The sequence below is a fragment of the Hippopotamus amphibius genome, chromosome 5 (genome assembly GCF_030028045.1).
Source record: "Hippopotamus amphibius kiboko isolate mHipAmp2 chromosome 5, mHipAmp2.hap2, whole genome shotgun sequence".
In the NCBI taxonomy this organism is placed as follows: domain Eukaryota; kingdom Metazoa; phylum Chordata; class Mammalia; order Artiodactyla; family Hippopotamidae; genus Hippopotamus; species Hippopotamus amphibius.
The window spans coordinates 139607068-139629762 of record NC_080190.1 but is presented as its reverse complement, the minus strand read 5'-3'; the positions used below and the strand labels follow the sequence as shown (position 1 = coordinate 139629762).

Here is a 22695-nt window from a genome sequence, read left to right as displayed (position 1 = left end):
TTTTCTGCCTTCTTTCTGGTTTATCTTCTTCTGTTGTCCTCCAAATACCATGAAGTCCAGATTTAGAAAGTTACTTCCAGTTCTTAAAAATGTGATATGCCATCATGCCTTTTTTTATATAGTTTTTTTACTTCTAAAATATGGGTTCTTAGCCCATATCCACAGAGGATACTGTGCAGAGCCAGACATTGTTTTGAAATGTGTGTGGATTTTTCTTAGCATCAGGAAAATAAGCAATATGTCATCTCTAACCCACTTCAAAAGTCTATGTTCGTGAAAGCCTCTCTCTTCACATAGCAGAATCTTTCATAATACACTCCTAATCCAGCTTCTTCTCTTAAAAATCCACATATCATTTGGATGGAACAGGAAGAATGTAAGTATTCAAATGTGACTTTCATTCTTCAGCAGTTTTCATAGATCCTGGCATTGATCACTTATCGGCATTTTCAAACTTCATCCAGGGCAAGGGTGCTTGATGCCAAAGGGTTACTGCTGATGATGTCCTTCCCAACTTGCAGTATGGCCCACCCAGCAGATATAGTGAAAGTAAAGAATTCCAGCTCTGAATATACACCTGTACCCCAGGGACCAAATATATAACAAGAAAAATGTAGAATCACATCAAAGCGCCACATAGTAGTGATAAAAGCGAGCACAATCTAGAAGGACTAAAGGAAGAACAATGTGGGCCAAGACAAGCTGACTGCAGACCTCAGCCTTTCAAATTGGGATTTGAATATCTCACTTTTTAAGCCTTTCCAGCCGTTTTCTAGTTATTTCATGAATGAACGTTCCCTGACAGGTGTCTTAGAAGGTATTGATTGATCAAATAATTAACCACTGTTGTTTTATCTGTTCTTTGAATTACAGGGACAGCCTTTCTAAGGCCAACCAGAAACATCCCAAGAGTCAATAATAACACAATAATAATTTTAAAACTTGATAACAGTTGAGAGTGTGCAGAGTACTTTTATTTGTATTAGCTCCTCTGATCTTTATAACATTCCTTTTAAGTAAGTATGGCAAGTGTTACTGTCTGTAATTTACAGGTGATGGTAATCAGATTAAAACCGAAAACACGAATGTGTTTATTGTAAGTGAACACAATTTTGTACTTTAATGAACAATGTGGAGTGAAATGTGGTCATTTGGTTCACTTCACTGTAGAGGAAGCTGTTTCCAAAATGTTGATTTTCAATCTTATCTTTACTGTCATATCATTCATCTGTGAAATACATCCTTGTGAACCACACGCTTCGTGATCTCGTTATGTGTACTAATTTTAATCTGGTAAAGGGGAAGGTGAACGCATATTGAGAAAGTTTTACTCTGAGATTTTGAAGCTTGCACCAGTTAAAAATCACTGCTTTAAGCCTTATCAGTTTGGCTGGTAAGAACCAAAGAATCACTTTGGTTCTTTCAACTTTATTTATAAGGAGATCATTTTGATTTTTCTTACTTTTTCCTACAATCAAATTTGGTGATTTCCTTCTCCTGTCATGTCACTGGTTACATAATTACCATTTGTTAAATTAACTGTACTTAGTAGGAGATAGTACAATTGGCCCTTGAATAACCTGGGGGTTAGGGGCACTGATCCTTGGTGCAGTTAAAAATCCCCATATAACTTTTCAGTTGGCGCTCTGTATCCATGGTGCTGCATCCACTGATTCATCCAACTGCAGATGGAATAGTATTACAGTTTTTATTGGAAAAAATTTGCATATAAGTGGACCTGTGCAGTTCAAACCTATGTTTTTCAAGGGTTAAGTATAGTGTATACTCTTTTTAACTTGAGTTTATCTCACTGTTTTGACTTCTGGTTTTTAGATGTAGGCTGGCTCTACTAGCTGCCATCCATACATACAGAGATGTAGTTTAAGGCAAGGCTTTGAGTTTAGACCTCAGTTCTAATCTAATTTCTGCCACTTACCACTTGTGGGATCCTGGGTATGTTACTTACGTACTTAAGGACTTAGTTTTCCCATCTGTAAAATGGGAATGCTATTACTATTTGACTGATTTGTACAGATTAAGCAGAATAATGTATATAAAGCATCTGTGTGGTGATAGTTCAAAAGCAGCCTCAATGCCAAACCCATAGGACATGCTCTTATGTGTACCTCTTGTTCTAGAGCCTGGAACTGCAGTGTCAGGGTCTTATGGCTCTTTTGAAATTGCAGAGCCCTCAATGGCAACACAAACAAACAAAAAAAACTTGACGACTTCTATTTTAAAATTTGCTTAAATATTTGTGGAATGAATATTGAGTAAGTGCCAAATTCTGTGCTAGGCTCTAGGGATTCCACAATTGTAAAGTTAGTTTTTACTGTTAAGAAGCATAGTCTAGAGGAGACTGTAGACAAATGACAGGGAATTAAATTGCAGAGAGCTGTGTGCTATGTTAGGCACCTAATCCAGGCCTCTGATGTGGTGGGGGGAGGGGAAGATGTGAGGACACTCAGAGGAGGCTTGATTTGAGTGGTTATTAGGTTATTTCACTGATGTATTGTGGTCTTATGTTAAATTTTTAAAAGTCTAAAGATATCCAGTAATCTGAGCACAAGATAAAGAGAAATGAACAGCTCGTTCACTTACTTAGCTAATGTTTATTGATGTTACACTTGACACAGTACTCTGGAAACACCACAATATAGAAAAACTGGTCTCTGCTCTCTTGCTGGCTATTTAAAATATATATATAAAGTATATATATTTTTTATATATACATATATGTATATATGTGTGTAATATATGTATATATTATATATGCATATATAATATATGTGTATATATATTATATATGTGTATATATTATGTGTATGTATATTATATATTATATATGTATATATATAATATGTGTATATATATTATATATGTGTATATATATGTGTATGTATGTTACATATGTATATGTGTGTATATATATATTTTATATATACATACATATACACACACACATGTATATATGTATGGCATTGTTGCCTTTTAGAGTGCCATCCTCCTTCCAAGCAGTATTCATCTAGGTGTGTGTTTCTTACTTTATCCCACAGAGCTTTGAGATAGCTGCAGTGAGACCATATACTAAAGGAATGTTAACATGTAAATAATAAAAACCAATTGGTACATGGGAAGGTTCAGACAAACAGGCTGCTAAGTTGTTGGTAAGGAGTTCAGATAAGTATTATAATTTCAGTTAAGATTAGAAAAGAGAACATTAAAATTTAAAAAGTGGCTTATACCAGTTGCCTATTCATGTCAGCACTGTCTCTCTGCGAGAGGCACTGGAGGGACATCTTGTCCACAACTTTAGAAATTTGCCCACCATGACATCTGTGGGTCTAGTTTTATACTTATCCTCAAAGTAACAATAATGACAATAATATTTTGAATGATTATTGTGCACCAGGCTCTGTTTAAAGCACTTTTAATCATCAAACTCAACCACTAAGGTGGGTATTATTTTACTGATGAGGAAACCAAGGCTCAGAGAAGTTAAGTAACTTCCTGTAGCCACACAGCTAAGCAAACACCACTAACCAGCTACCAGATAACAGTAAGGATTCAAGCTAGGGAGACTGGCTCCCCAAACTATGCTGTCTCCCTAACTACCCCAGATGTGTGTTTAGATGTGAATAAAGAGGAAATCTCTACATAAAATGGGTGCTTGTACCTTGTTTTTCAAAGAGGATACCTTCAGATACCAACGAAAATGAAGCAAAGTCAAACGAAGAGCCACTCCTAAGAAAGAGTTCTCGCCGATTTGTCATCTTTCCAATCCAGTACCCAGACATTTGGAAAATGTATAAAAAGGCACAGGCATCCTTCTGGACAGCAGAAGAGGTAAGTAGCAGCGCCTTCATGAGCAAACATGTTCTCTAGTGCAGGGCTCACATTTTCATTACAGGGCATTAACATTTTTTAACTTATATTGTAAGGTACATGGAATAAGATCAGTTGTATAAGATAATGTTTGAAATTCCTGAGACTAAATACAGGGTTCTCCAATGTTCTGTGTTTAGATTACTGTCTATAAACGTGTTTTCTGCTGCAAAAATGTCATCTCAGTCTGCAAGATTTTTACCTCTGATATATTTCAGAACATTTTCCATTTTTAAACAGAGTTTTGGTTTGCTGTGACCAAATAAGACTAGTCTTTTACCTATGGTCAGTGGAATAAATAAAATTGCAGCTATAGCTGAAGCATCAAAGAGTGACAGCCTTAGAGGCCCTGCTTTCAGTGGAGAGGCTCACCTGACTGTGCAGAAGTAGCCGTCACGTGGGGAGTTTGCCTGGGCAGTGCACTCACTTCTGAGCTGCTGGCCTGAACAGTGCTCCTCCCAGTCTGGCCCTGCTCTCAGCCACATCAAACCTGGCACAGCCGCCCCAACAGACAGGACAGCTGTGGCATGTTTTCTCTTAGTGTGGCAGTTTCCGCCTGGGAAATGAGTCGAACACAGCAAATTAGAAAATGCTCCCTGGTTTGGTAAGGACAGTTGGTCACGCAAGCAGTTGTCCCACAGTCTACAAATAACCATGTCTTCATCTTTGCACATGATGGGTGATACCTGTATAGTACTCTGTTCTCTGTGTGTGCATATTTTTCCATATAGATAGATCTATTTGTTTAGATATATTTGGATCTATCAATCTGTTTATTTTCCCATTTTTTGAGAAATTGACTTTTTACATATGCTGTTGAGAATGCAGACTCTGGAACCAGGCTGCCTAGGTACAACTCCTGGCTCTGGCTGTGTCACTGGGAGAATTGCTCCGGGAAACCTTTCTGTATCCTCATCAATAAATTGGGCTAATAGCACCTAGTTCGTTGGGTGGTTGTTAGGATTAATTAGATGTGTAGAATGTTACTTGACACTTAGTAAGCACCAAATAAATGTAAGCTGTTATTTTACACAGAATGGGGGAGATTTATACCAGAAATCCGAAGGCACCAATTTTTGACGCTTCTGTTACCCTAATTTTACCCACCTACCCGTCTTTATTTTATATGTGTTAACTTGTTAACATCTTTGTTATACTGTAATTAGCATGTAGAACAAAACCCCAAACCAAACCGAAACTCAGTATTTTCAAATTGGGCCCTAGTGCTAGGCATACCTGACTGTCCGTAACTGTGGTTTTTAGAAAGTTTTTTGTTAGATGTGGTTAACAGAACAAATGGAGTACATAGGTGGCTTTTTCATTCATCGTGTTAAATAAGTACTTGTGATACCTGGGTTTTTAAAATTCATCAAAAAATTTCTTGCATCTTTTAGGATATGTAATATGTATAGTATTAGGACTTAACACTAATTTTTAAAAATTAAAATATAAGGTCGGTACATGTTTTATAGACAGCTTATAGAAAGATTCATATACATAATTAATTGGGAAGTCAAACACATATGTAGGACGTTCCCCCACAGATTATTCATTTAAATTGTGTAAGTTACAGTGTTATCAACTTTAGATTTCATTGTTTTATCAGTAATTTAGCTTTATTCCTAAATATGGCTGATCATTGAAGCCTTGATTCAGAAAACAAAGTTCTGGTGTTTGGGTTTTTTTTCCAAAGCTACCCAGGCATTTCTGGTAACCAGTAGTTTGCAATCAATCTTTAGATTGTGAAATTGAGAATTTATTCAAATAAGATAAAACTGGGCAAAAAGGTTTTCCTTTTAGGGATGGAAAATGACTAATATAGATAAGTTTAATATTTAAGAGTGAGCATATTATAATATTAAAATTTTGTATCAGGAGTATAATACACAAAAACCAGGCAGATGTCAGTTAAACCTAAGTGAACTCTTAATAGAATGGGACCTGATTTTTAGCTTGCATATTTTAGAAGACGTATGCAAATATTTCCTCTCTGCTCCTTTGTATCCCCAACATTTAGCACAGTGTCTGGCATGTAGTTGGTACTCAGTAAACACTGAAAAAATAATGAGAAAAAGGACTTTGGAAAAGAACAAAAATGATTGAAAGGATGAAACTTGAGTCTTTTTTGGAATGGTCAAGGAGATTAGGGTTTTGTTTGAATAAATAAAAGGACAAAAGGCTTACATATTTCAAATGTTTATGAGGTTATTATGAAATATATTTAAGAGCTCTTCCTGAGACAAAATGATATCTACAAGGTACATTTAAAGACTATTTTAAAATTGTAAATTCCACCAAACTCTAGAGTACATTTCTATTAATTCCAAGGACTAGTTCTAATAAACATTTTCCAAAATATTTCTAATCCCAGTGGAAGCCATACCATAAATTGTTTTAAAACCCAGATTGTTACCTGCCTGACATTACTTCTGTGTGTAAAAGTAGATTAGTCAGCAGTAAAGTAGCAGCTACAATTGCTTAACAGATGCCTAGTTGTCTAACACAATGGTAAATATGTATAAAATGTTAAAGCAATGGCTGCTGAAAAGCATCAGTTTATTCACCTCAGTTTCTTCTTGACCAGTTTCTACTCTCTCTTCCCATTTTGCCCCTTCCTTAATTTCTTCCAGATTTTGGCATTCCCCCCAGCTTTATTGATATAATTGACATATAATATTGTGTAAGTAAAATGTGCACAACATATTGCTTTGATACACTTCTGTATCGCAGAATGATTACCACCAAATTATTAGCTAACATCTGTATCCCATCACAGAGTTACCATTTCTTTTTTGTGGTGAGAATAGATTAGATTAATTTTAATATTTTGAAAGGACATCCTGGCCAGCTTCTTAATGAGCTAGAAGATAGATTTCTTCATAATATTTTAATTTTGTTGTGTTCCTTTGCAATTGTCTTAGTTTGAGCTGCTATAATAATATCGTAGAGTGGATGGCTTGCAAACAACAGAAATTTATTTCTCACAGTTCTATAGGCTGGGTGTTTGCAGGTGTTTGCAGATTTGATATCTGATGAGGGGTTGCTTCCTGGGTCATAGACAGCTGTCTTCTTGCTATGTCCTCACATGGCAGAAAGGGCAAAGGAGCTCTCTGAGGTCTCTTTTATAAGGGCACTAATCCCATTCATGAGGGTGACCTACTTACTTCCTAAAGGCTCCACCTCCAGATATCATCACATTGAGGATTAGGTTTCAATATGGATTTTGCGGGGACACAAATAGTCTATAGCAAGAATGATAACATTTCTTCCTTTTTCACATTTTACTGCTAATGAGATGTCCCACCTTAACTTTGAGATGGAAGTCAGTTTTCCATATTTTGAGAAGAATTTAAGTTAAAATTTTTGAAAATCTTTTTTTCTTTTTCAGGTTGATTTATCAAAGGATCTCCCACACTGGAACAAACTTAAATCAGAAGAGAAGTATTTTATCTCTCACATCTTAGCCTTTTTTGCAGCCAGTGATGGAATTGTGAATGAAAATTTGGTAAGATTTTTGTTTCCACTTTTGTTTTCAGTCAGCAGTTAAATGATAGTAATGGAGGTAAGGAAATCTGACTGAGCCTGAAAAAATGATGTCTAAGAAATGAACTAGATGAAGCTTAACTCTTGAAAAATTGTTTCTGATGAAGTGTCAGGCAAGAGTACATTTCTGTTATTTGACACCCCCCCCGAAATATCATGAAATCAAGCATACTGTACCAATCAAAACTACTTACAAGGCATAAGCATGAGTTTGATTTTACCCTTCGATAGTAATCCTAATAGAGAACCTGCACCTTAATAACCTTTCTAGAGCTCTGCAATAGAGCACTGGGTCTGGCTTCCCATTTTTAAACTTGTATTATGGTTGGTTAGAAGGCATGCTTTCTTATTAAAAAGAATAGGAAGATACAAACTTTCATTATAAGCTTGTAGGGGCTTCAGTAGATCTACTTAAGGTCAGTTCTGCAAAGCGAAATTATTTTTGATAGATGTTATAAAATTTATTTGGCTTTTTAGGTAGTATCTCCACCTAACAGGTCAATTTATTTAATTGCTTAAGAATATAGTATGCAACTAATTGTGAAAGATTGATGGATGAACAATACCGCTTAAAATAATTCATAAGGTCTTTCTGACCTGTTTGTGGCATGACAGGTGATTTTTAAGTGATAATTCTGATGTCCAGATTCTGATCTGCAGTGTTTAACGAGAGCCCATAGAATTGGATATATTTGTTTCCCTTATTTTCTTAGGTGGAGCGCTTTAGTCAGGAGGTGCAGGTTCCAGAGGCTCGCTGTTTCTATGGCTTTCAAATTCTCATCGAGAATGTTCACTCAGAGATGTACAGTTTGCTAATAGACACTTACATCAGAGATCCCAAGAAAAGGTATTACTGCTGAGATTTTATTTGCAGAGGTTTGTCCTATTGCTTGATTATGTTAATATTAGGGAACTAAATATCAGGGAAAGATTATTCAAATATGGAAGTTTAGGAGTACAAAGTTTTCTATTGCTTAATACTGTGCTGGGTTAAAAAAAAACTTGTATAGGTCCAATAAATCTTTGGATATTATATCTTAAAGAACTTTGTCAGCACATTTTGTTTAGAAATTAAATATTCTAATTTAGTCGATTTTGTATAAGACCAGATCCAAACCATTACTTTGAGTTTTACTTTCACTTCTATATTTTATGGACATGCAAAAATACAGAAAAACTACAAGTCTGTTGCATACTATCAGAACTGCGAAGAATCAAATATAGTCTGATTAAAAAGAAATGAATTGGGAATTCCCTGGTGGTCCAGAGGTTAGGACTCGGCGCTTTCACTGCCGAGGCCCTGGGTTCAATCCCTGGTCAGGGAACTAAAATCCTGCAAGCCGTGTGGTGTGGACAAAGATAAAAACAAAGAAACTAAGTGAATAACTTTGCCATTAATTCTTTTGTTTTTCCAGGGAATTTTTGTTTAATGCAATTGAAACAATGCCGTATGTTAAGAAAAAAGCAGATTGGGCCTTGCGATGGATAGCAGACAGAAAATCTACTTTTGGTATGTAGCTTTAATTTATACATGATCAAATTGCCTTGGGTTATACAATACTATTTTACATGGTGTAGTATCACTATTCCTAAGAATTAATTAGAAACTGATGAAAAAATAATCTAAATCTGTTATCTATTGTTTATTAATTGAAAGTTGAAAGGTTAAAATGTCAGTGCATAATTACAAGGGTAAATAAGAATCAGTCACATAGATTGTGACAAGAATATTAGAGCAAGACTATATGCTTTCAGTAATATTTGTTTTCCCTAAAATAAAACAAGTCAAAGTCAACATTTTTCAGGGAACAAATATGTTGATTAGTACACTCAACTAAGGCAAGAAACAGTTTGCAATGACAGGCTTATTTTTCCCAGACACTCTTTTGGATGAGTTGAGATCCAGTAACATTTTTTAAGGAAGCAATTAACATTGTCTCTTATATATAATAATTGCTCAATAAATATTTATTACATTTAATTAAAATACTCAGATATTTAATTTAAATAGCTCTAAGTACCTTCCTTGTTCTTATCTATTTCACAATTGGTTGTCTTCACTTTCTGGTTTTATTCATCATGTGGGAAAGGAGGTCTCAAAATTTCTGGTCTCAGTACTCCTTTGCACTCTTAAAAATTATTGCGGACTCCAAAGTGCTTTTATTTATGTGGTTATATCTATCGATATTTTCATAATAGAAATTAAAACCAAGAAACTTTCAAAATATTTACTTATTACTGCATATTAAATTAACCATAATAACCCATTACATTTAAAAATAATGTATATTTATGAAAAGAAACATTGTATTTTCCAAAAAAATTAGTGAGAATGGCCTAGCTTTTTATTTTTGCAAATCTCTTTTATGTCTGACTTAATAGGAGAATAGCTGTATTATACCTGCTTCTGCATTCAATTTGTTTCAGAATGTTGTTTTGGTTGAGTATATAAAAAAAATCCAACCTCCTTCAGATATGTAGTTGGAAAAGGAAGGAGTAGTTTACCAGGTTTTTCAGATTGTTGTGAATATGTTGTGTAGCTTCTGGAAAACACCACTGTATATTCATGAGAGAATGATAGTAAGAAAGATAAATAGTGCCTTATTATTACTATGAAAATAGTTTTGACTTCACAGACCTCCTGGGTCTGTGGATCTCCAGGGATCCCTGGACCACATGTCAAGAACCAGTGATGTAGTGTGAGACTGGGCAAGCACATAGTGTATCAGGGAAGAAACACATATGTCTTCATTGCCTTCAGTTCATTTCAAGAATGAGAAAAGCAGTGGTTCTCAATGTGCATAAAAATCACCTGGAGAATTTGTGGAAAAGTCCTGCCGTTCCTGGTCCTCACCAGAGAGTGATCGACATTTTATATCCAGCTGATTCTCTCACGAGTGGATTGAGAAGCACATTTTGAGAAACATTGGCTTTAGAAAAAAACAAGGGGAGACATCAAGGTGTTCAATATGCACTGAAAAGATTAGTGTGGATGGAAAATGATGGACAGGCTCGCAGAAAGCATGTCTTTCATGACACTACCAAAGAAGTAACCTAGAAATCAGAGGAGGGTGGCAGTCATCCTGCAACAATCTCCTTAGTTTTTTAAAAGGTGAGATATACTGCTTAGTTTTTAAAATATCTTTAAAGAACTTTAAAACATTAAATATATAGATTCAACCTTAATATATATAATGAAATTACATTTCAAACATCAAAAAAAGTATGTTATACAATCATATTGCATTGCATCATAGAGGTTACCTGTATCTTAAAAATATATCCTACTTTCTTGTCTCTAAGACAAATCGCGAGACCTTTAGTTCATTGTACCTTTTAAAATAAATGTTTCAGAAGTCTCTTTGTAGTTCACATCTATTCTTGAAAATTTGTAAAATTTACCCCTCATAATCCTTTAATCCTCTCCAAAAAGAATAGCCTTCTGTAATTATTTCTGTTATGATTTTTATTCTGTAGCATTTATGTGGATGCATAGAATAGTTAAAATGACAGTGTTCCCCTTAGTCACAGTTTATATGAAATTATAGTCTAGTTCCCTTACAGATGAACATTCACACATCACATTTATGTCAATTAAAAATGTATCAAGTATAACTATCCATTATGTTATTAATAGTAAGATGAAAATATAGTGATCTGTTAAATTAATGATAAATCTCCATCCTAAAACAAATAACTCACTAGTCTAAAGAGCAATTTTTGTTTTCAAAAGGGTCATCAGAGCATAGTGTACAAATATACATGTATGTACATATTGCATTCACAAACATGTACCTGCACTCACAGGCACATGTGGTGCACAGATAAATCACCTCTTTTTTTGAGTGTGGAAGACTCTCCTTTGTCCAGATTCCAAGACCTGCAGGAGTCCCGTGTTGGACATAAGACCTGAAGTAGACATACCTTCTGCTCTAGTAGGTAGAGGTGGCAAATTTCCTCCTCTGAAGACTTGGCCAGGACACTAACTTGTTGGTTATGTTTCTTGGCAAAACAGTTGTGATATTGTTATTAAATAAATATATATATACACACACGTAAAAGTGTATATTATATAAGCTTGAAAATGTCTGCAGCATATGATATTTCATAAAGTGAAACTATTTTTTGTCTCCCAGGGGAAAGGGTGGTGGCCTTTGCTGCTGTAGAAGGAATTTTCTTCTCAGGATCTTTTGCTGCTATATTCTGGCTAAAGAAAAGAGGACTTATGCCTGGACTCACTTTTTCCAATGAACTCATCAGCAGAGATGAAGTAAGGAATTAAGTATTCTTCTAGTTATATTTGTATTCATATTTGCTGTTCATTTATTTTTATTTCCCTTGAAAATGCTAATGGTGACACAAATGTCCTGGTAAATAAAATAAAACAGGAAGTCATGTCTTCCTCGGATTTTAAGGTTGTGTTTTTCTCCTACCTCTCTTACTGTTCATCCTCAATCTCTGCCCATCCTTATATATCAGTGTACTCCTGGATTTGTACCTTGGTCACTCTCCTTCCCTATACATGACCTCCAGGCTGATCTTATTTATTCCCATGGAATCAGCTGCCAGCTAGATGCACATAACAACTAAAACTTTATCTTTAGCCTGGTTGTTCTTTCCTGAGCTCCAAACCCATATATTTAAGTTTATGTTAGACGTTTTCTCCTGGAAGGCCCCACAGATGTCTCAAACCTAGTATTTCGGAAATCAAACTCATCATCTTTCTCCTGAAATGTGTTCTTCTTCCTGTTTTCTCTGTCTCATTGAGTGCCACCACCTTCTACCCAATTATTCAAATTTGAAATCTGAGAGTCATTTTAGGTTGCTTCTTCTTTTTTTTTTTCAGCCATATCCAATCAGGAACTAAAGCTTGTCTCCCTCTGTCTGCAACACTCTTTCCATCTTTTCTACAATTTTTTTTTTCATCTGTTGATTACCTTCTCACAAGTTGCCAGTTAAAACTTTCCTGACTCAATTAGGTAAAACTGAACATTCTTTGTTCTATGTATTCTTTTGAAACCTGAACTTGTCCCTATCTTAGAGTCCATAACATGTATTGCACTTCTTGTCTGGACTCTAAGTTCCTTGAGTGTAGAAACCTTGTCATTTATCTTTTTGTTCTCAGTGTTTAGACCATTATACCCATTCAGGTCACATTGATTGACTAATCCTGGCTCCTCGGCTTATTTCTAAAGTGTCCTTGTCAAGTTACTTAACTTCTCTGAGCCTCAGTTTCTTCAACTATATACCTTAACAGGGTTTTGTTAAAATTCACTGAAACCATAGGTTCAATCCCTGATTGGGAAACTATCAGTAAGACCCTGCAAGCTGCGTGGCAGCCAAACAAAAACAAAAAACAAAAAAAAGAAAGTACTTTTTAAGTGCCATAAGATGCTTTGTATAATTACTTTGTGTTGTTTTGTGTCTTTAAATTTCTAATATATTTTTATTATTAATGTCATATATGATTATTATAGAAAGTTAAGAGAATAAAATCATTCAGTCTCAACACACAGAGATAGCCACCTTTCATATTTTGTTATATTTCCTTCTAGACAATTTCCTACATTTAAACCTATGTAGAGATATACAAATATGATATTTTTATAATTGGAGATATTTTGCTTTTTTCATATTTTTATGAGCTAAGATAATCTTTTTTCATTTAGCAGAATATCAGGAGCAGCTTTCTATGCCATTAAGCATTTTTTGGAAATAGTTTTGTTAGATATATATTATATATCCTAATGAGTGCATATATCATTTATTTGACTATAATTAGAAATTTAGGTTGTTTCCTGGTTTTTTGTTTTACTGTAATGCAAATGATTATCTTTGTATATAAGCTTTGTCTTAATTTCATATTATTTTTCTAAGCTAGATTCCCTAGAAATAAAATTACTAGAGTATAAGGTATGAACATTTTAAAGGCCATCATACTTATGTGCAGATTTTTTTCCAGAAATCTAATAATAATTTGTAACCCCACTTAATGTACGAACATGTCTTTTCTTACTATATACCCTTACCGGATTTACTTGTTAAGTATTGGACAAATTTGATAGGAGTAGTTAGTATCTCATTATTGGTTTTATTTGCATTTATTTGATTACTACTTAGATTGAACATTGTTTTCATAGTGATACTAGTGATTTGTCTTTTTTTCTGTAGTTACCTGTTCTGGTCTTTGGCCTTTATTCCTGTCAGTATATATTCCCAATGCACAGTAATTGATTGGGCTCTTTCAATAACTGTTTGTTTATTGAGTTTGTTATATTTATCACATGAATCTAATATAAAATACGAATTTTGTTATATTCACTGCAAATATTTTCCCAGTCTGTCCTTTGCTTCTTAATTTTGTTTGTTCTTTTAATGTACAAAAACCTGAAATTTGTGGGATCTTTCAGAGATGAGTTAAATAGTCACACATACTTTCTTTTTGGCTTTTGAACATTTAACTCTTTAATGCCATTGGAATTTGTTTAGTACAAGTACAGAATGTAATATAAATATAGCATAGGATAAGTTAGAATGTAACAATGTTATTTCACACACTCTTGGGAAGTTTTCCCAATTCTCTTTAAGTAATCCTTCCTTCTCCGCTGACTTGTGATGTCTTATTATATATTAAGATTTCAAGTATACTAAAATCTGTTTCAGGGCTTTTTCTTTTTCATTAACCTATATGTCAATATCATGCTGTAAGAAACTATTTTAATTATTGTAGTTTCTTATGTTTTGATAATTAGTAGGCTAAATCTCATAACTTTTCTTTTAAAAGTTTTCTTAAAAGATTCTGCCCGTTTAATCTTCCAGATTAATTTTTTAACTTAAAAACAATCCCACTGGGATTTTGGTTAGAGTCGCTTTAAACCTCAAAATTAATTTTATTCCCTTATTGATGTAACAGTTATGAGTGCCTGCCTTTGACTTACTCATCTCTGTAATAGGTAGCTAGCTATCAGTTCTAATCAACACTTTGATTAGAAACGATAGCTTTCAGCAGTTTATCTGAAATTCGGCCTTTGGTAATTCGAAATATCCTCTTGAGTCAAGTGGAGAGGGGTATGTTTCACTAGTAAATTTTCCAAGACTAGTTATTTAAAGACTTTCTTTCTAATGGTTTCTTCTGGGAATGACAATTTAACTGGATAAATAATCTTTGGAATACAACCCTTGATTTGAGTCTTTCAATTGTCTTTGGGTTTTTGCTGATTCATTTAGAAAAAGCTAAGCAGCTCTGATATATAATCCTCTAAAGTGCATATTCCTTTATCCCTCTCCTCCCTTGTCTGCTTACAAAATCACTTCTTTTTCTTTGTAGTTTAGAAATGTTAATTGACTCTACCTTGTTGTCAGTCTCTAATTGTTAATTTTGTTTAGAACTCCATCATCTTCCTATGTCTGTGACCTCTTTCTTTTTCTTTTCTTTTTTTTGGGAAATTTTCTTCTGTTGTTTTCAGCTTTATACCATCTGTTTGGTGTTTTGAAATCCCAGTTATGAGTAGGTTGAATCTCCTTGCTCTGTTCTCCGATTATTTAAGATTCTATACCATTTCATATATTTGCATAACCATTCTGTTCCCAAGGTATTTCACAAGTTTGTATTCTTCTGTCATTGAGTTATCTGCAATGTCATTTCTGCTTTATACAGCTTCAGTTGGTATCCTTAATTCTTCAGTTTCCATTCCATTTTCATTGCACTGAATTTATTTTTATCTTGAGCCATTCGAGTTTAACATAACTGTTGTGTTTTTAAAATCTCTGAATTTCACCTGTTCTTTAAATACTTAATTGTCTTTCAATCATTTCTTAATTTTTTTAAAAAACTAAAAATGACTGAATTTTCATTTTGGTTCTTCTTTCTTTGTTTTCCTTTCCAAAATACTTTTGGTTGCAGATATGTTGTTGTTGTTGTTGTTAATTAATTCTTTCGTGTTAATGAACTAGATTTGCTGGCATTGAAAAATTTTCATTATAGGTTATTATAATTGGCATTTTAATAAGATTTGAAGAAAAGAAGTTCCTGGACCAGTTAATCCTTCTTCTATCTTCCAGAAGTCCAGTGTTGCATTCCTAACTTACTTTATATAATGCCTGATACATCACTGTGTGAAAATAGCTGATTAAACATCCTTTGACAATGGTATTTTTCTTCTCTTTTAGGGGCTTCACTGTGACTTTGCTTGCTTGATGTTTCAATACTTAGTAAATAAGCCTTCAGAAGAAAGGGTTCGGGAGATCATTATTAATGCTGTTGAAATTGAGCAGGTAAGCAGAGAAGCTTACATAATTAGCACATCTCACTTTCTATGATGTTTGTACCATTATTGCATTAGGTTGACTCATATGAAAATGCCATTTTGTGGGTCAAAATAGATATAAGCAATGTTATATGGTCAACCTGGCAATACCAATAGATGATGTATTGCAGTTACTACCTCAACTTACAATTTGGTTTATGTCAGTCTTTATTATATATTAAGATTTTATGTATACTAAAATTTGTTTCAAGACTGTTTTTTTTTTGTCTCATTGATCCATCAAATTTCATGCCATAACAAACTATTTTAAATATCTTAGCTTTATATTTTTAGATTTTTAGCTGCTAGAGGGCAGTGATGGTTTCTTGTTTTGTATTCTTCAACTAGCAGGGTATCTAGCTTGAAGCATGCATCAAATGTTCATACAATGAATAAATAAATGAATTAGTGAATAGTAAAATATGATTTTGGGCATGCAAAGATCTCTAACTAGAAAGACCTGGATGCTTCACTTAGAATGTATTTTTATCATTTGAAAGAACTGGTTGAAAAGTAAAATAAGTTTTTAAACTTTTTTTAATAGTGCATACTTTAACAGCCATAGTTTTCATATTGGGAAGAGAGAAAAGGCATAAAATGCATTTTGGTATCTTGAATCACTTTTACAACTAAATCCAAATGGTTAACATGTTTTTATTTTTTCTTTATTAACACTTTAGCATTATGTTTCAGTATAATTGGAGTTCAGTTTATCTACCAATCCCCAGATCCATTTCTTTTCATTTTTCTTCTTATTATTTTTATTTATTTATTTTTGGCTGTGTTGGGTCTTTGTTGCTGTGCAGGGGCTTTCTCTAGTTGTGGCAAGCGGGGGCTACTCTTGGTTGAGGTGCATGGGCTTCTCATTGCAGTGGCTTCTCTGGTTGTGGATCACAGGCTTTAGGGCATGCAGGCTTCAGTAGCTGTGACACATGGGCTCAAAAATTGTGGCTTGTGGGCCCTAGAGCACAGTCTCAGTAGTTGTGGCACATGGGCATAGTTGCTCCTCGGCATGTGGGATCTTCCTGGCCCAGGGAATGAACCTGTGTCCCCTGCATTGACAGGCGGATTCTTAAGCACAACGCCACCCTGGAAGTCCCCCCCAGATCCATTTCTGTTTCTTTCTCATTTTCTCCATTAACTGAGTTTTCTTCCTTTCCCGACTCCCTTTCATAGTTATGTTTCCCACAACAATCATCTTAGGTGAATATTTTTCTGGATATTGCAGAACAAAGTATCTCCTTTTTTTCTATTGAGAGAGCATATAAATGCTCCTACAAGTGCTACTTTAAAAAATACCAGTAATGTAATAGTTTCAATTTACTTTGGCTACATGAGAATGTGAAATAATAATGTGAGTAGTAACACCCCAGACATTTTAAAGTAGATGGGCATTGTTTGCCGTGTTGAAAGAATTTATCCTAGTGAACTTTTCTTGAACAAGATCAGTGACTTAGAAGATTAATAAAATTAGAACCCTCTTTTTATTTGGAAAATACATACTATGTATTGTTCTTTCTTTCTACTTTATTCTGTTTTTCTTTACATCTCAGGAGTTTTTAACAGAAGCCTTGCCAGTTGGCCTCATCGGAATGAACTGTGTTTTGATGAAACAGTATATTGAATTTGTAGCTGACAGATTGCTTACAGAACTTGGATTCTCAAAGGTAAGGTGTTTAAAACATATTACTACTACCTAAAATGTTAGAGTCAGGTAAGGCCTCTAAAATACGTACTATATTTCACTGAAAGCTTTTGTAACTTACTAGTCTATTTTTAAAATTGTCCATGACAGCCTTGTTTTACATGGACAAATTGATTTTGCAAAATCCTTAAATGAAACTTAAATGAAATTCCTAACAGAAATAGAACGCTGATAAATCTTGGAACTAATAAGCTCAATAAATTGCTTTGTAATATATAATTGCAGGTATCTATTTAACAGAACTATCTTTAAGTAATTGGATTTAATATGCAAATATATGTTTACCCTAAGATAAATCCCCATATGTCTATGTTATAATTTGGGGGTTAACAATTTTAAATAGGAAAGCATTATTAGGAAGACATTAAAGGTCATAATTTGACTCTTTGAACTCAGTTGTCTTTAAGTTATTTCTGCCATTTTGTTTATCAGAGATAATGTACCTGAATTTCCACGTGTGCTTTTCATATGACTTAAGAAATGGAGGCTGCAGCCAGACTACCTGGGCTTGAATCCTGATTCCACTACTTTCTAGCAATGTGAGCTTAGGCAAGTTGCTTAACCACTGTCTCAGTTTCCTCATCTGTAAAATGAAGATAATAATAACAATCCTTATTACAAATTATTGTTGATGAGTTGGTATACTCAAAGCACTTAAAATAGTGTCAGACATATAGTGAATGAACACTAAATGGTCACGTATTCATCATAAGTGGAACATTCACAGAAATTTACTATGTACTATACCATGTTAATTAGAAATTATAGGGCTTCCCTGGTGGCGCAGCGGTTAAGAATCCGCCTGCCAATGCAGGAGACATAGGTTCAATCTGTGGGCTGGGAAGATCCCACATGCTGTGCAGCAACTAAGCCTGTTCACCACAACTACTGAGCCCATGTGCCACAACTACTAAAGCCCATGCTCTGCAACAAGAGAAGCCACCGCAGTGAGAAACGTGCGCACCATAATGAAGAGTAGCCCCCTCTCACCACAGCTAGAGAAAGCCCTGTGCAACAACAAAGACCCAATGTAGCCAAAAAGAAAATAAATAAATAATAAAATCTTGAAAAAAAAATTATAAGTTTTGATTTCTAAGCATGGAAGTGGAAATTTAAATTAATGAGAAGGCTTATGAAATCCATGATGCTGGGGTAATCATTACCTTTCTTGATAATATATTTATTTTCAGGTAACTGTAAAAATACTATAATGAAAGTCAGATGGGGCAAAGTTTTTTTGCATTTATAAACTGTAAAATATCACTATTTAAATATTTTTAGTTGCAAGATCCCCTCTTTTTACTGATCATTAATGAGAGAAATAAAGATTATAAATATATTAATAAGATCTCTGAAATATATAAACTATGTATGAAAAGAAATTAGTTTTGTTCCTACGTTATGCAATATATTTGTTAAAGGAAATTTGCTCACTTAAGCCTTAAAGTGAACCCACTATCCTTTAACCTACCACCATATCCTCACACTCACACATCCACATTCTTCTGCTTATTGGAAAACTACAGACCCCTAGGTCTAGTTTTTCCTTTGGGAACTTGCTAATTATAGGTATATAAAACATGCCTCCTAAGAAGAAAATATAGACATAGTATAAAATATCATTTCTCCACAGGCCTTCAAAATTCCAAAAAGCAGAAATTATACTGACCTCCTAGGTTTTAATGCAATAAAATTAGAAAGTAACAATAAAAGATTACCAAAAAGTTCCATCTACTTAGAAATTGAAACTATATCTTTAAAATGAGATTAAAAATGAAAATATAAACTAATAGAAAATATAAACTAAATGACATTAAGATTACTGTATATCACAACTTGTAGAATGCAGCCAAATAGATCTTCAGAGGAAAATTTGTAGTCTTGAATGTGTATATTAAGAAAGCAAGGGGACTTCCTAGGTGGCGCAGTGGTAAAGAATCCACCTGCCAATGCAGAGGACACGGGGTCAAGCCCTGCCCTGGGAAGATTCCACATGCCACGGAGCAACTAAGCCTATGCGCCACAACTATTGAGCCTGTGCTCTAGAGCCTGTGAGCCACACTATTGAGCCCATGTGCCACAACTGTTGAAGCCCATGCGCCTAGGGCCTATGCTCCACAACAAAAGAAGCCACTACAATGAGGAGCCTGCACACCACAATGAAGAGTAGCCCTGGCTCGCAGCAACTAGAGAAAGCCTGCACACAGCAACGAAGACCCAACACAGCCAATAAATAAATAAATAAATAAATAAATAAATTTATTAAAAAAAAGAAAGAAAGAAAGCAAGGGATTTCCCTGGTAGCACAGTGGTAAGAATCCTCCTGCCAATGCAGGGGACATGGGTTTGAGCCCAGGGCTGGGAAGATCCCACATGCCGCTGGGCAACTAAGCCCATGCACCACAACTACTGAGCCCACGTGCTACAACTACTGAACCCACATGCTGCAACTACTGAAGCCATGTGCCTAGAGTCCATGCTCCGCAACAAGAGAAACCACCGAAATGAGAAGCCCAAGCACTGCAATGAAGAGTAGCCCCAGCTCGCCCCAACTAGAGAAAGCCTGCTCGCAGCAATGAAGACTCAACACAGCCAAAAATATAATAAATAAAATAAAGTTCTCTTAAAAAAAAATGACAATTTAAAATACATGAACTAAACTTTGAACTCAAGGAGCTACAAAAGGAATTATTCTTATAATGATAGTATTTGATATAATAAGAGATTATTTAAATTAGCAAATGGTTGTCATTTATGCAGAATTCTAAATAGGAGCTACACTAATGTGGTTTTCAACTTCTCTTTTAGTTTTCGATTATCAATAAATATATGAGTACTTCTATGTGTCAGAACCAAGCTAGTTAATTTAGGTTGGTCTTAGTTACTTTGTCCATGCCATGAAATGCTTTGGATTAGGTTTTTTGGAAGATACCCGGTTTTAAAATCCAGTGAATCTGTGATTATCGTCCAGTGCTCCTTCTACTGTATCCTGCTGTGAGTAATAACTCACATTTTCACTGCCTCTTAACAGTATTTCTGACAGGCAATTTCACGGAATTCCACAACTTAACCACACCCAGCATATGAACTTATTTTGGAAAAAAAATACATATAGCTTTACTAAGATATAAATCACAGAACATGCAGTTCATCTATTAATAAATGTACAATTCAATGGTTTTTAGCATATTTGCAGGGTTTTGCAACTATCACAACAATCTGAGAACATTTTTATCACCCCACAAAGAAACTCTATCCGATAGCAATCAGTCACTTCCCTTTCTTTCCTCAATCCCCACCATAGCCCTAGGCATTACTAATCTAATTTTTGTCTCTTTAGATCTGGCTGTTCTATAAATCCCATTTCATATAAATGGAATCATACAATATATGGTACATACCGTATACTGGTGTATGGTATATATAAAGCCAATATAGTGTTTTCAAGTTTCATTCATGTTAGCATGTATCACTACTTTATTCCTTATTATGGCCAAATAATACTCCATTGTATGATTATACCAAATTTTATTTACCCAGTTATCAGTTGATGGAGATTTGGGTTGTTTGCATTTTTGGGCTACTATGAATAATGCTGCTATGAACATTCATGTATAAGTTTTTGTGTGAACATATGTTTTCATTTATCTTGGGTATATAACTAGAAGTGAAATTGCTGGGTCATATAGTAACTCTATTTTTAATCATTAGAGGAACTACCAGACTGTTTTCCAAAGCCACCGCATCATTTTACATTAACACCAGCAGTATATGAGGGTTCCAATTTCTCCACATCCTCACTAACACTTACTATCTTTTTTTCCTTCCAGTTTTATTGAGATATGAGTGACATACAGCGCTGTATAAGTTCAAGTTGTACAGCATAATGATTTGACTTACATACATGATGGGATGATGACCACAATAAGTTGTCTTTTTTATTACAGCCATCCTAGTAGGTGTGAAATGGTATCTCATTGTGGTCTTGATTTGCATTTCCCTAATGGGTAATGATTTTGAGTGTCTTGTCCTGTGCTTATTGGCCTTCTGTGTATCTTTTTTAGAGAAACGTTTATCCATTCAGATCCTTTGCCCATTTTTAATTGGGTTATTTGAGTATATTCTTATCTGTGATATTCATAATTCCTGCTGGAATATTCCTAATTTAAAAAAATCCTCTTTTATTGTTCTTCATGGATCATTGAAACGTCTCAGTTTCCATCAAACTGTGTCTCCAAGCCTGCCTCTTGAATTCAGAAGCAGTAAAAAAGCTTCTTGTCAACTTATGTGCCACTTTTTGTTTGGGGTTACTGTGGACAGCATTTATTCTGTCTTCACCAATCATGGTCCCTTAACATCAATTTGGTGATTATATGTTCTCTTATGAACTAAGAAACATATTTAGGTCCATAGTACATTGTTGGTAATTTAATATTTTGTAGTATCATATAGATGTGACTGTCCAGCAGTAATAACTGTGAAAAGTACCTATAGTATCTATGGTGTTTTAGATTTCTCAAGCTGTGAAAACATTTTAGTCATTTTAGTTTGGCATTAAATTTTTCATTTCCTGAAATAGTCTTTTTTTTCCTTTCTACTTAGAATACCAGAGATGCTCATATAGTTTCTATAAGAGGTTAGTAGGTGATCTTAGTCATCTTCAGATGTATCCGTCTTGAGTGCCTCCTGGACCCTAGGGAATAGTGTGATCTTTAGGTGACTTTGGAGGTATTAGGAGACGCGGGTTATCTGTTGCTCTTCTCGTGGGATATAATTTGGCTTCTTCAGAATGTCTAACAATATTTCTTTTCTTTTCAGGTTTTTCAAGCAGAAAATCCCTTTGATTTTATGGAAAACATTTCTTTAGAGGGGAAAACAAATTTCTTTGAGAAACGAGTTTCAGAGTATCAGCGTTTTGCAGTTATGGCGGAAACTACAGATAATGTCTTCACCTTAGATGCAGATTTTTAAAAGCCTCCCCATACATATCTAAACTTATCACTGGTAAAAAGCAGTCTATTTTTCTCTGCTTAAAAAAAAAAACCAAACACACCTAAAATATCTCCTTTGGGGCAAGGAGTTTGCTCCAAAGGAAATCCAAAACCAAATATCAATCAAGTTGGCTTTATAGAAATATGCTTTAATTTTCCTGTTTAACAGGCAGAGTATGACCTCTGAATGCTTCTGTTTGATCACTAAAATATAAGATGGCATCATGCAGCTGTTAAGAGCATGGGGTGAGGGGTCAGATATGAG

At 34.5% G+C, this 22695-nt stretch overlaps 1 protein-coding gene across 7 annotated transcripts in view; it reads left to right on the top strand.

Moving 5' to 3' along the window:
• RRM2B (ribonucleotide reductase regulatory TP53 inducible subunit M2B) overlaps positions 1–22487 on the top strand; it is a 28617-nt gene extending 6130 nt beyond the window's left edge. For 3 of the 7 annotated variants that reach the window (XM_057736269.1, XM_057736271.1, XM_057736270.1), the window contains exons 2-9: positions 3691–3846; positions 7274–7390; positions 8142–8275; positions 8844–8938; positions 11565–11698; positions 15598–15702; positions 17288–17401; positions 22258–22487. In XM_057736269.1, the coding sequence (XP_057592252.1) occupies positions 3691–3846; positions 7274–7390; positions 8142–8275; positions 8844–8938; positions 11565–11698; positions 15598–15702; positions 17288–17401; positions 22258–22410 (1008 nt within the window). In that variant the 3' untranslated portion in view covers positions 22411–22487. Of the gene's footprint in view, positions 1–275; positions 377–873; positions 1017–3690; positions 3847–7273; positions 7391–8141; positions 8276–8843; positions 8939–11564; positions 11699–15597; positions 15703–17287; positions 17402–17871 lie in introns of those variants that run through there. The other 4 variants (XM_057736275.1, XM_057736274.1, XM_057736276.1 and 1 more) reach the window with 3 other exon arrangements.
• Positions 22488–22695: the final 208 nt, after the last annotated feature.